This window comes from Nerophis ophidion, linkage group LG10, assembly GCF_033978795.1.
Source record: "Nerophis ophidion isolate RoL-2023_Sa linkage group LG10, RoL_Noph_v1.0, whole genome shotgun sequence".
Classification (NCBI taxonomy): domain Eukaryota; kingdom Metazoa; phylum Chordata; class Actinopteri; order Syngnathiformes; family Syngnathidae; genus Nerophis; species Nerophis ophidion.
In genome coordinates, this window is record NC_084620.1 from 46,697,201 (window position 1) to 46,713,098 (window position 15,898).

General features: G+C 37.8%; 1 protein-coding gene across 6 annotated transcripts in view; it reads right to left on the reverse strand.

Annotated features, from left to right (window-relative positions):
- LOC133560904 (ankyrin-2-like) overlaps positions 1-15,898 on the reverse strand; it is a 148,913-nt gene that overhangs the window by 97,877 nt on the left and 35,138 nt on the right. For 5 of the 6 annotated variants that reach the window (XM_061913933.1, XM_061913934.1, XM_061913935.1 and 2 more), the window contains exons 2-7: positions 14,334-14,435; positions 9,769-9,867; positions 8,760-8,858; positions 8,585-8,683; positions 6,562-6,747; positions 3,108-3,131 (exon numbers count right to left, since the gene is read on the reverse strand). In XM_061913933.1, coding sequence (XP_061769917.1) covers positions 3,108-3,131; positions 6,562-6,747; positions 8,585-8,683; positions 8,760-8,858; positions 9,769-9,867; positions 14,334-14,435 — 609 coding nt within the window. The remainder of the gene's footprint in view (positions 1-3,107; positions 3,132-6,561; positions 6,748-8,584; positions 8,684-8,759; positions 8,859-9,768; positions 9,868-14,333; positions 14,436-15,898) is intronic. The other variant, XM_061913932.1, reaches the window with a different exon arrangement.

Below are 15,898 nucleotides of genomic sequence, written 5' to 3' on the forward strand. Positions count from 1 at the left end.
TAATAATATATTTTTGTATATTTGACAATAATGTCAACGTTTTTTTCTCTCCTAAAATAGAAAGAATATGTTGAGTTAGAAAAGTTACAAAAAGGACTGCTGTTTTTATAGTAAAAAAAAAAAAAAAAAAAGCTCAGATGCCAGAATTTTACTGTAAAATTTACATATGTTTTTTTACTGTTATTAAAAAAAATGCAATTTTAAAGTAAAATCTTGGCACCTGAGCTGCCAGTTTTTATTTATTTATCATTTTTTTAACCACAAATCAACAATTGTAGATTTTTCAGTGTGTTACCGTACATGCCAAAAGGGTACCACAGTTTATTACAGTAAAAAAAAAAGGACTGTTTTTTTTTCATTTAGTATTTATTTCTATCCTTAAAAAAAAGGTTTGAATTTTTAATATGTTTTAAAATATATTTTTGTATAATTACACAATACTGTCAAACATGTGAAATTAACATAATTTGCCATTACATGGAGTACATATTTTTTTCTCCCAAAATAGAAATAAATTGTACATTTAGTAAGAAAAGTAAAAAAAGAAAAAGTACAGCTGTTTTTATGGTAAAAAAAAAAAAAAAAAAAGACTCAAATGCCAGAATTTTACCGTCAAATTAACTTTTTTTTTTTTACTGTAATTAAAAAAATGCAATTTTACAGTAAAATGTTGGCACCTGAGCTGCCAGGTTGTTTGTATTATTATTATTTTTAACCGCGAATCAACAATTGTAGAATTGTATGCGTATTACTGTACATGCCAAAAAGGCACCACAGTTTATTACAGTAAAAAAAAGGACTGTTTTTTTTTTTTTTTTTCATTTAGAGGAAAATGTTGTAAAAACTACAGATGGATAACTGGCTTTGAAATCATTAGTAGTATTTATTTCTATCTTTAATAAAATAGAAATAAATAGTACATTTAATAAGAAAGGTTACAAAAAAAGTACTGCTGTTTTTATAGAAAAAAAATAAAATGCAGCTCTGATGCCCAAATTTACATGTGTTTTTTTACTGTGACTAAAAAAAACTGCAATTTTACAGTAAAATATTGGCACCTGAGCTGCCAGTTTATTATTTATTTATTTAACCGCAAATCAACAATTGTGGATTTTTCTGTGTATTAGATTATTACAGTAAAAACAAGTACTGTTTTTTTTCCGTTTAGAGTTAAAATGCTGTAAAACCACAGTACACTTTTCAAATGTACCATTAATTTATTGCTACTTTTACATTGCACAATTTGATGGATACCTTGCTTTGAAATCATTATTAGTATTTATTTCTATTTGAAAAAAAAATGTTTTGAATTTTAAAATATGTTTAATATATTTTTGTATAATTAGACAATAATGTCAATAATGTGAAATTAACATAATTTGCCATTACATGGAGTACATAATTTTTTCTCCCAAAATAGAAATAACTAGTACATTTAGTAAGAAGGGTTACCAAAAAAAAGTACTGCTGTTTTTATGGTAATTTTTTTTTTTTTTAATGCAGCTCAGATGCCAGAATTTTACTGTCAAATTTGCATTTGTTTTTTTTACTGTGACTAAAAGAACTGCAATTTTACAGTAAAATATTGGCACCTGAGCTGCCATTTTTTATTTTTATTTTTAACCACAAATCAACAATTGTGGATTTTTCGGTGTATTACCGTGAATGCCAAAATGGCACCACAATTTATTACAGTAAAAAATAGTTAAGTTTTTTTTTCAGTTAGAATTAAAATGCTGTAAAACCACAGTAAAAGTTTTCAATTTTACCATTAATTTATTGCTACTTTTACATTGCATAATTTGATGGATAACTGGCTTTGAAATTATTATTAGTATTTATTTCCATTTTTTTTAAATGGTTTGAATTTTTAATGTTTAATAATATATTTTTGTTTAATTAGACAATACTGTCAAAAATGTGAAATTAACATAATTTGCCATTACATGGAGTACATAACTTTTTGCTCCCAAAATAGAAATAAATAGTACATTTAGTAAGAAAAGTTAAAAAAAAGTACTGTCAAATTTACATTTGTTTTATTTATTGTGACTAAAAGAACTGCAATTTTACAGTAAAATATTGGCACCTGAACTGCCAATCTTTTTTTTTTTTTTTTTTTTAAACCGCAAATCAACAATTGTGGATTTTTCCGTGTATTACTGTAAATGCCAAAATGGCACCACAATTTATTACAGTAAAAAAAGGTTGTTTTTTTCATTTAGAGTTAAAATCCTTTAAAACCACAGTAAATTTCACAATTTTACTATTAAGTTATTGCTAGTTTTACATTGCACAATTTGATAAGTACCTTGCTTTGAAATCATTATTAGTATTTATTTCTATTTGAAAAAAATGGTTTGGATTTTTAATAATATGTTTAATAATATATTTTTGTATAATTAGACAATATCAATAATGTGAAGTTAACATAATTTGCCATTGAATGGAGTACATTTTTTTACATGAGTAGTACATTTACTTTATTGATACATATTATTTCCAGGCTTTTGCAGGCCAAACAATATGAATTTGGAGTTTGAGTTTGAAACCCCTGCACTCGTACACTCAAAATGGAAAAAAAAAAAAAAAAGTATGATAATAGGTTTGATTTCCACTTATACTGTCATTCTTTTGGAATTCATTATTTATTTATTTATTCATTGATGGCGTTTAATTCGTCCTCCTTGTGGAGCTCGCGCAAAGTTGACAATTGTTCCAAATGAAAGGTCGTTTTGTCACAACATGCAATATTTCTGATGAAAATGCAGTAAGCTTCACTACAAGTCAACTCTGCGTTAAATGTCGCTAAGCTACAAGGGGAAGCTATCCCCAGAAAATATTAGTAAGCTACACGGCTGAAGTAGCGAGCTACATCAAAGCTACATTTCTACCTATTATATTCAACCTCAAAAAATGGGTACCCTTTTTTATTTTGAAACAAAAAAAATTCTTCAAAATTCTACACCAAAACTTTCAGTTTCAGAGCGAATATTCTCAAGTACGGTACAAAACCATACAAAATGCAACATAAGGAAAAAAAAGTATAAATAATGAAAAAAAAAAAAAAAAAAAAAAGGCTTTACAATAAGAAAGCTGTCCTATACCTCTGTGGTTCTATTGACCATCATCTGAAGCAGGAGAAAACCAGGGAGGAAAATATCAGAACATATAAACTAAATTTTTTAATGTAGCCCGTTTCCCATTAGCTACATCACTTTACTTACGTCATTTAGTGAAGTACTTGACCCACACCAGAAAGGCCCCCCTCTACCTCAAAGAACTACTCACCCCCATATCCTCCAACCACCACCTCCAACCTCCAAGGACAAAGCTACGAACTATAGCTAATCCCAGTCTGTGGAACGCTCTCCCTGACCACCCGAGGGCACCACAGACTGTGCATGCCCTTTTAAAAAAGCCTTAAAACCCTTTTTATAAAAAGCCTTTTTATAAATATATGCATACTAGTTCTAGCTATTAGGCTGTTCTAGATTTTATTTGTATTTATTTTTATTATCTTTGTATTATTATTATTGTTATCATTATTATTATTTTTTTTTTTTTTTAATACACCGTAGCACTTTGAGGTTGTTTGCTCAATGTAAAGTGCTTTTTACAAATAAAATCTAATTATTATTATTATTATTATTACCCCGCCCCCTCCCCAAATTAAAACCACCGATGAACGGTTAGTAACTTTGTCATGATAAGCTTAATTCACAGTCAAGTTGGCGTTCACTGTGTTCTTTCTCTCTCCTTCAGATGAAATATACTAAAATAATAATGGACTTGAATCCAAACCACTTTATTTAGATAGCACTTTTTTTTTTTTAAAACAATAGAAGTTTCACAAAGAAGTTGAGACAAACATACTCTGAGAGTCAATAATACAAAACATTTGACTATAAAATAATAAATACATCAAATAAATCCCTTGAGGGTCAATTTATGGCTGGCTAGCGCCTATACAGCTGCAGCCGGGGTACGTAGCTCCGACTCCCCCCCTCCCCAACCCCTCTGTTGCAAGTTTTGTTGATTCTATGGAACATGTTTGTGTGCTATAGTCAAGATCGGTGGTTGGATCATGTTTTGGTTAGTTATGTTCCGTTTAGTTTTAGACTACCTTAGTTCCTGTTGTGTGCACTCTTGGGTTTATTTTGGTCACCGTGGGGATTAATTGGGTTTTACCTGCCTCTGGTTAGTGGTCCACGCTCAGTTGCTGTCGGCCACCAATCAGAGGGCGACTTATTCCCCTTGCTCGCCACGCTCGGTCTGTAAGGTTTGTACCTTAGCTTCACGTGCGACCTTTGGTTTGCTTCCTGTTTTTTGGTATGTGTTATGATTTGCGAAGATTAAATCATGTCCCGGGAGAACAACCCTGCAGTAAGCTGCGACCCAAACCCTGACAGCTATGGCTATGAGTTTTTTGTCCTTGGCCCTAGTCTGGACCCCATCCCTGGAGTTAAACCTTTGACTGAATATATTTTTACTCTCCCCATACCACTCCCCAAAGTTAGACCTGTTTCTCACCTTTTTTTCTAAGGGGCGCCGGAAGTTGGCAGACCCATAAGTGATCCTTTTTCGGGCTGCTTGTAATGCCTCTGGTATTAATAAAGTACTTCTGAACTGAAACTAAAATAGACTAAAATCAAACAACTCTAATGCTGGTTTGAAAACCAAAGAGTAAAAATATTTTTTAAGACTTGATTTAAAACGCATTAAAGAGGTCGACGTCCGAATAACAAGAGGGATATTGTTCCAACGTTTTGGAGCCACGGCAGAAAATGCACGATCCCCTCTGGGTTTTAAACGGGTGTGGTAAATTATATCGTGTACCATTTTCTTATATGATTGTGAGCAAACATGTGTTTGTATTTGGTCACAGAATCCTTTAGAGGATTATTCTACTAAAGATAACTTCAAAGGTGCACATGTCCACCACAATCTCTCGAAAGAGTGGTGGCTCTTGCCCCCATGAAAACTGGAATCCAGGTTTGGATTTTTGGAGGAAGTGTAAAGACATTAGCAACATCTGGTAGGAAGCCCTCACAGGTAAGAGTAGAGGATAGGAGTCGGCCGTCACCTGACTCAAACCGATCAGAGGAAATATATTTACTTGCCAAGCAACAAATTGGGCTTTGTCCAGACTGTCCGGCTTCAAGGCTGTACGAAGAGTGGGGGTCTTTGTGTCAAAGGTATTTAATGATAGTGGTCCAAGAGGACAACAGAAGAGTAATCAAGCCCATACTCGTTATCCTGGAAGCTGCGGTTCCAGTCTGAGAAATAAAGCTTATTGTTCGACGATTCCTCGTTGACGTTTTCTTGGCTCATCACCCATCACACGACCAAATATACAACTTGACACAAAAAAATAGTTCCTCATCGTAAGCTCTTACAATAACAGTAGCTATGTGCACATGGACTCACTTAGTCGGATTAAAAGCCTAACCGGACTAAAATTGCTTTATGTAAATACGCCATTTGGATAAAAATTTCTTTCCGATCGAGACAAGTGGTTAATTTCAAGAATCTTTGGGATTGGAGTGCATGAAAACACATCTTTCGGAATTCGGGTTAAAATTATCCTTACTGCCCATGTCTTTAATGTAAGCTATACTTTGTTGGTAGAGGTTGGACTGAAGTTAATAGTCTCGGAATGAAGCGATAGTGTTGCTGCCGTCTTCCCTTATTCAACATGTACAAACATAGCGTTATATACCGTTGAGTTGGTTCCTTTAAAATGAGACGAGCAGAAACAAAAGTATGATGTGCAGTGTCATGTGTCGATGTAACAATAACAGGAGGGATCCAGTTGTCACCTCAACGAGCAGTTTCATTCATGAAATTACAGCTACTCCAAGTGCTAACTACTAGCCTCAAACACAATACACACAATTGTTGTGACATGTGCCAAGCCGTACATAATCACAACATAAAAAGCATTTCAAAAAGAGAGGTAAAACAAAAGTAATGATAACGGTGGACATGCAGAAATGCACAAATCCTTGTGTGTTTACAGCGGAAATCACTGCTGCAGTGAGCAAGCTCGTCCAAGAGATGGCGCAACAGCACAAATGATACCACAACTCCGTTTATGCAATGTTTTGCGCATGTCAAAGTCAAGTATTCTGACTTAAATTGGGATGCCTGAAAATGTACGTTATAATCCGATCATTTTTTTCAATGGCCATGTACAAAGTAGCATTCTAATCCTAATGAAGATCTGAATAAATAAGTGTTGTCCATGTACACGTGTTGCAAATACTTGTTCAATTTACAGGTCACTGCATATAATTTTTTGGGAGTTTTTTTCGAAGGATATATAAGCGAGAACAGATGACTCCCATAAGCTACGCTGTGAGCTGTTTTGTACTTGACGTTTTTAACCCCATTTAGAATGTACAAGAAAATTAAATAATAAATTAATTAAAATCTTGTGTACTTCATGGCGGGCTGTTGTGAAAAAGTATTAGTCATTGCACATGGGTGGAGCATGGCTCCAAAGTATCAGGTGTCAAAATCCGAAACTGTCGAACGAATGTAAAAGGAACTTCTTACCTTGGACTGGACATCGGCGTTATGGTCGTTCTGGAGGAGCAGGGCTGCCGATTTGGTGTCGTCTTTGCGAGCGGCGATGTGCAAGGCCGGCAAACGGACCTTTCCTTTTGTGTCATTCTCCAATAAAATGGAAACCACCTGATTGTGGCCCTGCTGAAGAGCAATGGCCAGAGGGGTGAAGCCATCCTGTGTGGGAGAGGACCAATAGGCATGAATACTTTTGGTATGGGTTTATATCTAAATTCTGGACTGCAGTCACTTACGTTGCCAGTGTTTAACACTAGTACACTGTGTACTAGCCTTCAAATTTTTACCAAATAATTATAGTGTACTTGATCAACCCAGAGCACTATAAAATAATCAAGGCAGCTTTAGAGGGGTCGGGCATTGGGTGGTCCGGTTCTGCAGGGAAGTCATTACCATCTTCCCATATATTGTATTTCAATATCTTTGTGTTTCACAATTGCAAGGTACTTTAATGACCAGTTAAATTTAAAACACAATTTTATACGAAAGATGTGAGTCCCTGATTCAACTGTCCATCAGTTTGGGGGTCCTTGGGTTGGAAAGCTTTGAAAACCCCTGATAAAAGCGAAAGGCGTATTCCTTCAATACTTCCAATCTCGTGTCGCGCCTCAGGAGTCACTGATAAGAAGGGACCGACGGTACTGGATCGGGGCGAAACTGTCCTGTGACAGCAGAGAAGATCCCTCAAAGACCTACCTCATTCAAGTACAGATGCCTGGTCGGCAGAAGAGACTGAGGTCCAAGTCACTCCCGCCTTGATAGGCAGAGCCCTGCAGATTCTCACAGATCAACAATCAGAAGAGCGGCTTGATTGTTGAGTACTAGAAGAATCCCTGCGACAACGTTGTGGTCATCGGACAATGCAAGAAACCAATTCTTCAACCGTTGATCAAGGCAAGTTGCGAGTCTAGGTGCCTACACGTGTTGGACCTCCAGCTCAACGCACGACAAATGAATGACTCTTATGACATCGCAGAGCAAAGATAACTTTCCCAGTGAGTTTCATCTGTAGAGACGTCCAGCTAACCTAAAACAGGGGGGTCAGAGTGGGAAAACTCCCTCTCCCTCATGCAACAAATCACTGGGCCGCTAGGAGCAAACACAGGGAGTGTAAATCTGCTGTAACATAGACAAGAGCCAGTGCAAGGCATTAGGGTCCACCATCTTACCCAGCGCCCTGCCTGGAACCATGGTCCCTCAAGCTTCAGAGTGGAAGTGCACCAGATTCCACTGGACCGAGCAAAGATGCTTTCCGTGACAGTAGCTGAGATCAAAGATCCGTGCGTCATCTGCCAAATTGGACGGCGATTGTGGACAAATTCTGGGCCACACTACATCTGGGCTTGGAGGCTTTTGGATGAAGACCACTGCAACCAGTTGGAGGAGAGGGACTGCGGCACCTTGCCAGGGATGAACCCACCGCGTCACCACAGCAAGCAAAAAGTGAGTTGTATGATATTGTATTTTGGTTGTGGGTGTTATAGCATCAATTCATTTTAACGTTGATTTGAGATCTGAGTGTTTTGAGATACAAGCTCAGTCATGGAACAAATAAAGCTCGTAAAATGAGGTACTACTGTATATACTTGGAGTGACCATACCTCGTCTCAACTTCCAGGCAAGATTGAATTTGACACCCCTGTCTAGGAGCACACTAAGACGGGGACTTATGAATCCATCCAGGGTGTTCGAAGTCTTCCTTCCAGGTCCAGTTTTCATAGATGCGTCAACTGAGTTTTAATCTCAGTGCCATTCGGATTAAATAGTTCTTTGCCTTGTCTGTAGGGTTGCACTCAGACACTGTGGAAAGTATCATTTTGGTTTCTATACGAAGCATGTGACCGCAAGTGGTCGCAAAACCCTCACTCCTCTCCACCTGAGGCATGATCATAGACCCCAAATGTCCACTCAACTGGAAATTGCTTTTACTCCCTTGGTATTCCTTCAGAATCACAAACACCGACTTCAACAGATCTAGAACCAAAGGACTCTTCACCTCTGTGGCAGTGCTCTGGTTGCCCCCGTTCTCGAGAAGGTATCGCACCACATCCAAGTGATTCTCCTGGGCGGCCATGTAGAGCGGAGTGAATCCATTCTGCACAATCAAACAAATGATATAGCAACAAACCGTAGACCGAGAACTGGAAGAACCTGAGATCATTTGATTTCACCTGGGATTGTGTGTTGATGTCGGCACCTTGCTTGACCAGAATCTTCACCACTTCAATCTGACCCGCGAGAGAGGAGATGTGGAGAGCTGTATTTCCTTTCTAAATCCAGGTCAAAACAAAACAAAACAGTCAAGAACATATTTTTAAGATCGACATGAAAATAGAACCCATAATTACAACTCACTTTCTTGTATTTTTGTTGATGAATGTTGGATTCAAAGCGATTGTTTGAAAGTATTTTTGGCCACATCTTGCTAAATATTGTTTTCCTGGAATTATCTATTGGAAAATCTAGCTCCCAAAGAACATTCTATGGATATGTTTGTCACAAAAAACGGTCTCAAGGACCCTTGCCCAGAATTGTACAGGAAGTCGTCCGTTATGGTTTGAAGCTGATGCCTTAGGGTCATTTGAGTAATTTCTTAAGAAAAATTGCGCCCATGAAATTAAATAAACATTGTTTTGGGCCAATTTGATTTAGCAACATGTAATTAAATGTTATTTATATAGCACTTTTCACAGATAAAATCATAAAGTGCTGTAAAAAACATGGTTAAAGTTAAAGTACCAATGATTGTGACACACACACACACTGTAAATAGTTGGACACTGTGGGATTGTTTCATTTGCATAAATTCATTTTATTTTGCAATTGCACAGGAAAGAGACTATTTATCGTCCAAAAGATAAGAAAGTGAAGTTTAAATGACAAAATGAGTACTATGGCATGTCACATATAAAAAAAATAATGATAGTGTCATTATGGATTTTAGTTAGAGTAAATATGAATCCTGATGCACTGGAAAAGTATTGCCTCTCAATTGAAAATAAAAAATAATAATAAAAATATGCTGTTTTGAGAGTAAATCAGGTCAAGAAATATTTTTGTTTTAAGATGGTCTTTTAAATGACTTCACAATCATTTATATTTTATACCATATTATTCCCACTGTGAGTGACATTTGATTGACTCCCATCTCACTCTCCAGTTGACTTTGGATTTCCTTACCTTTGTGGCAGAATTCAAGGCAACTCCCCTTTCTAGCAGCTCCTGAACCAGGTCTACGTGGCCCTCCTTGGCTGCCAGGTGCAGTGCGTTGAGACCATTCTGAAATACAAAAACAAGGACAATCGTTAAGTTCCACTTACGCTATCATTACTAAAGACTGTTCGACCATTTATGCATTTCTGTAACATTAAAAGCATTTATTCAAACAATTATTTTTAAAATGGTAGCATTAACAGGCGCCTTTCCGGGAACTTAAGGGATACGGTACGAAACAAGAAATAAAGAAATTGCTTCGCTGAAATAAGCAGGGGCGTCAATGATAACATTGCTTGGATAGCAACATATGTTGTATGTACCTGTATGTACCTTTCAGCATTAATGGTGTCTTCACAGATGTGTACGGAACCCATGCCGTGGTTACTAATACACCCCAATACCATCACAGATGCTGGCTCTTCAACTTTGAGTCTATAACAATCCAAATGGTTCTTTTCCTCTTTGTTTCGGAGGACACGACATCCATAGTTTCCAAAATCAATTTGAAATGTGGACTCGTCAGACCACAAAACACTTTTCCACTTTGCATCAGTCCATCTGAGATGAACTTGGGGCCAGCAAAGCCGGCGGCATATCTGGGTGTTGTTGATAAATGACTTTTGCTTTGCATAGTAGAGTTTTAACTTGCACTTACAGATGTAGCGACAAACTGTAGTTACTGACACTGGTTTTCTGAAGTGTTCCTGAGCCCATGTGGTGATATCCTTCACACACTGATGTCAGTTTTTGATGCAGTACGGCCTGAAGGATCCAAGGTCACAGGCTTTCAATGTTGGTTTTCGGCCTTGCAGTGATTTCTACAGATTTGCTGAACCTTTTGATGATATTGCGGACCGTAGATGGTGAAATACCAAATTTTCTTGCAATAGCTTGTTGAGAAATGTTGTTGTTAAACTGTTGGACATTTTGCTCAATCATTTGTTCACAAATTGGGGACCCTCGCCCCGTCCTTGTTTGCGAATGACTGAGCATTTCATGGAAGCTGCTTTTATACCCAATCATGGTACCCACCTGTTTCCAATTAGCCTGTTCACTTGTGGGATGTTCCAAATAAGTGTTTGATGAGCATTCCTCCACTTTCTCAGTCTTTTTTGTCACTTGTGTCAGCATTTGCAAGTTTTCCAGTTCGAACGTTAATTATCTTGTCTTTGCAAATGATTTGCAAAACATTGCATTTTGTTTTTATTTACGATTTACACAACGTGCCAACTTCACTGGTTTTGGGTTTTCTACCATTTCTACAATACAATACCAATGTCCATATTAACATAATATAGATATATTATGCATTTAATTATGAAAATACAACTGTGAGTACTTTTGAAATGTTATCAGTGTGTAAAGTGCTTGTGGAGGGGGTGTGTGGCCTGCTGGCCTGCCGCAGAACGGGGTGTGCCAGGACCGGCCTCGAAGAGAGCGACAGGTGCGTAGATGGCCCGGGTGGGCCGTGTGATCTTATCACTTGTCGTCTTTCTTAGTTGGACCTGGACTGAGAGCGAGTGAGTAAGAGACAAAAAGACAGTGGCTGGAAAGAAAACTGCTGAACGAACTTATATAAAATAAAACTTTTGTAACCCTGATCCGGGCTCTCATGGCGGTGTTGGGTGGTGTGAGAAACCCACTGGAGGGCAACCTCCACAATTCGGCACCCCAAACAAGCCGGACCACCTAAGGGGATGGAAGCCGGCCCCCTGGCAGCAGTGACCAACATTCTCGCAGAGGTGATAGCGGTCAGCCATCGGCAGCTGGAGGTGATCCACCAACAAGTGGCCCAGCAGAGCTGCATAAATGCAGGCTCTGGCAGACCGGGTGGGAGCGGCACGGCCAACATCAGCGTCCGATCTCATACAGCGCATGGGGGAAAGTAAAGACCCCCATACCTTCATAGACGGTTGAACACGCCAGGAGCTTCGCTGAACAACGGTGTTTTCATCTGCATATTGAAGGTCCTTGAGGGTGTAGTTACCAAGGACCCAGGGATCTGCTCGCAGACTCTTGACATAATTAATCAGGGACACAATTAAAACATTTCAGAAGCTGCAACACAGCCCTGCCTTACCACCATTATTTATGGGGAACCACTCGGAGCGCGATCATAAGCTTGTATGCAGGTACAGCTTCCAAAAGAGTGTGGTGATTTTGGTTTGGGCTACGAGAGACTTCAGGATGTTACAGAGAGTCTCATGGTCCCCTGTGTCGAAGGAAGCCTTAAGGTCAATAAGGGAGATCAAGAGGTGCCGGTCCTTTTTGAACTCCGGGGACTTTTCTATTTTGAGCCGGAGAGCAGAGATTAGATCGAAGGTGGAACCTTTGGGCATGAATCCGGCTTGTTGTTGGCGGTGTCTGCTTCTGGTTATGTGTAAAGCGTGGGTGAGTAGAACGGAGGTGGATAGTTTGTTCGAAAGTGCCCAAAACCATTGGTCTATGCCAGGGTTCTACCAGCCCGTCAGCTGACTGGCGATCGCAGGGCCAATGACTCGGCATGGTAAAAACAAGAGTTATCTGTTATAGTTTGCAGAGGGGAGGGGACGGCAACAGACACCAGGGGTTGATTGCTTTATGTATTTATTATATATAAAGAGCATATATACTGTATATAATAATAATAATAATAATCAAAGAACGCTAAATATAGTAACTAATAAACTGAGGAAATGAAGTGTGACTGTGGAGAGGCGGAGCCGACGGGCCGACAGCGGGATTGGACAAATCATGGTCCTACCCAAGATGGCGGCCAGGAGGCGGAGTATGCAGCGGAACGGAGAGGGGGGGCGCGCCTGGAGTGCCGCTGCAGCGATCAGAGCCAGGTGCATAATTCACATACCTGCTCTCATTCTGTGCATCTCCTCCTGCTGTATAAAAGGGGAGAAGGAGGAGCAATGGGGGCAGAAGAAGTAGGAGAAACAGCAGACGAACAAGACTATCGAGCCGTGACAAAATATGAGCCCCCGAGGAAGACGGAGTCACCGGCAACCGAAAGGCCAGCCGAGTCAAGCAGCAGTGAAGGAAGCGCTGGAAATCTGCGCGACCGACTGGGACCTAGAATGGTTTATTGAAACAATAAACGAGAGTCAAGCCTGCTTAGCCATGTCTTTCATTGATGGTCCATGCAACCCACACGGTGGCGGCAGGAAGCCGTTCACAGTGAAAAAATCCAAGACTGTGTATAGTGTAAGACTGTGTTAACATCCTACTGCCCCATGCCCCCAAAGAGGAGCAGCCACTGCCGGATGCACTTTAACGTCATACCCAGGAAACTATCAACCCAACCAAATAAATCGAGGGACCCTACTGTATAATATTGGCAATAGGAACGACTGTACATGTATAAGTGTATGGAAAAAAATCCTGGCTTTTAAACGTTGCACCTTTAGCAATCCAAATGGTTCTTTTCTTCTTTATTCCAGAGGACATGACGTCCACAGTTTCCAAAAACAATTTGAAATGTGGACTTGTCGGACCACAGAACACTTTTACACTTTGCATCAGTCCATCTTTGATGAGCTCGGGGCCCAGCGAAGCAGGCAGCGTTTCTGGGTGTTGTTGATAAATACTTTGCATTGTAGAGTTTTAACTCGCACTTACAGATGTAACGACCTACTGTAGTTACTGACAGTGGTTTTCTGAAGTGTTCCTGAGCCCATGTGGTGATATCCTTTACACACTGGTGTCTCTTTTTGATGCATTACCGCCTGAGGGATTGAAGGTGCGTAATGTCATCGCTTAAGTGCAGTGATTTCTACAGATTCTTTGAACCTTTTGATGTTATTACGGACCGTAGATGGTAAAATCCATAAATTTCTTGCAATAGCTCGTTGAGAAATGTTCTTATAAAACGGTAATACAATTTACTCACGCATTTGTTCAATAAGAAGTGACCCTCGCACCGTCCTTGATTGTGAATGACTGAGCATTTCACAGAAGCTGCTTTTATACCCAATCACGGCACCCACCCGTTCCTAATTAGCCTGTTCCAAATAAGCGTTTGATGAGCATTCCTTTAACTTTTCTGTCTTTTTCGCCACTTGTGCCAGCTTTTTTCAAACATGTTGCATGCATCAAATTCCAAATATTTGCAAAATATAACAAAGTTTTCGAGTTGGAACATTAAATATCTTGTCTTTGCAGTCCATTCAATTGAATATAAGTTAAAAAGGATTTGCAAATTATTGTATTCTGTTTTTTATTTACTATTTACACAAGGTGCCAACGTCACTGGTTTTGTGTATTTGGGAGAAAATGTTATCAAAATGTTCAACCAAATATTTATATTAAAATCAGGTTTAATGATAATTATATTTTGGTGTAAAAAAAAAAGAAGTTGTAACATTAAGACCACCGACACTTAAAAAAGTCATAATTTTACCAAAACAGTTTAACACCACCATATATAAAATGTATGTACTCCAGATATAAACAATAGAACTAGATCTCTTATAAAAGTGATGACGATAGTGTATGTCATGCTCATGTCTACCTGGAAAAACTCTTTTTTTTGTTTTTTTTACCTGATTGCAGGTGTTGATGTCGACGCCCCCTTTCAGATATTCCAGAACCTTGTCAATGTTTCCTGCTCTCGCCGCTCGCAAGAAACTGGTGTTGCTGTCGGACTGCAACAGAGAAAATCACATTTCAGGAAATTTATCGGAAGAAAAAAATGGGGGGTCTGAGTCGAGGATGTTCTTGTGGCTTGTGCAGCCCTTTGAGACATTCGTGACTTAGGGCTGTATAAGTAAACATTGATTGATTGATTAGAAAAAAGGAGAAATACACACCCATAAAAAAAGAATGAACAATAAAAAGTCGGTAGATGACATTTATGTCAAAAAATGGTTACATCGTCAACTTCACGACAGCCTCACCAATTTGAAATAAAGTGTTACTTTATGTAAATTAATATGTACAATATTGTAAGATAAAATGATCCTCGTAAATTCTTTAAAAAAAAAACATTCGCTATATTATGTGAAATAATTAAAGAAATTGTGAAAATGAATAATAATGAGATCAAAGACTAAATTCAGAATAAAATAAATTAAAATATGTCAAGAATACATTCAGAATTCAGCCAGAAAAAAATAAACAAAAAACAAACAAACAATAAAACAACCCCATTATTAAAGTTAAAGTTAAAGTACCAATGATTGTCACACACACACTAGATGTGACTGAATTATTCTCTGCATTTGACCCATCACCCTTGATCACCCCCTGGGAGGTGAGGGGAGCAGTGGGCAGCAGCGGTGGCTGCGCCTGGGAGTCATTTTTGGATGATAATGTTATTAGATGAAACAAGGTTCCAAAAAAAATTGTATTACTTAAAACTCATTAAAATGTGCGATTACACCCATTGATGTATAGCAGGTCTTGGAAAAGCTTCCCATTCGGGCCCGACAGACATTACCCAAAAGGGACAAGCGGTAGAAAATGGATGTATGGATATTTTATTTATATATATATATATATATATATATATATATATATATATATATATATATATATATATGTATATATATGTATATATATGTATATATGTATATATATATATATATGTGTATGTATGTATGTATGTATATACATATCCATATACAGTGTGTGTGTATATATATAAATATATATGTGTGTATATATATATATATATATATATATATATATATATATATATATATATATATATATATATATATATATATAATATGTATATATATATATATATATATATATATATATGTATATATATATATATATAATATGTATATATATATATATATAAATACCGGTATATACAATTATATATAGATGAATAGATAAGTAGATATACTGGCCCCCAGACACATTTTTTTCTCAAAATGTGTTCCCTCCAGGTCAAAATAATTGCCCAGGCCGGATGTATAAGCTACGATCAACTATATATAGATAAATAGATAAGTAGATGTACTGGCCCCCAGACACTTTTTATTTTATTTTATTATTATTATTTCCCCCCTCAAAATTTGGCCCTCCGAGTCAAAATAATTGCCCAGGCCTGATGTATAGGCTCCCATCAATTATATACAGATAAATATACAGGCAA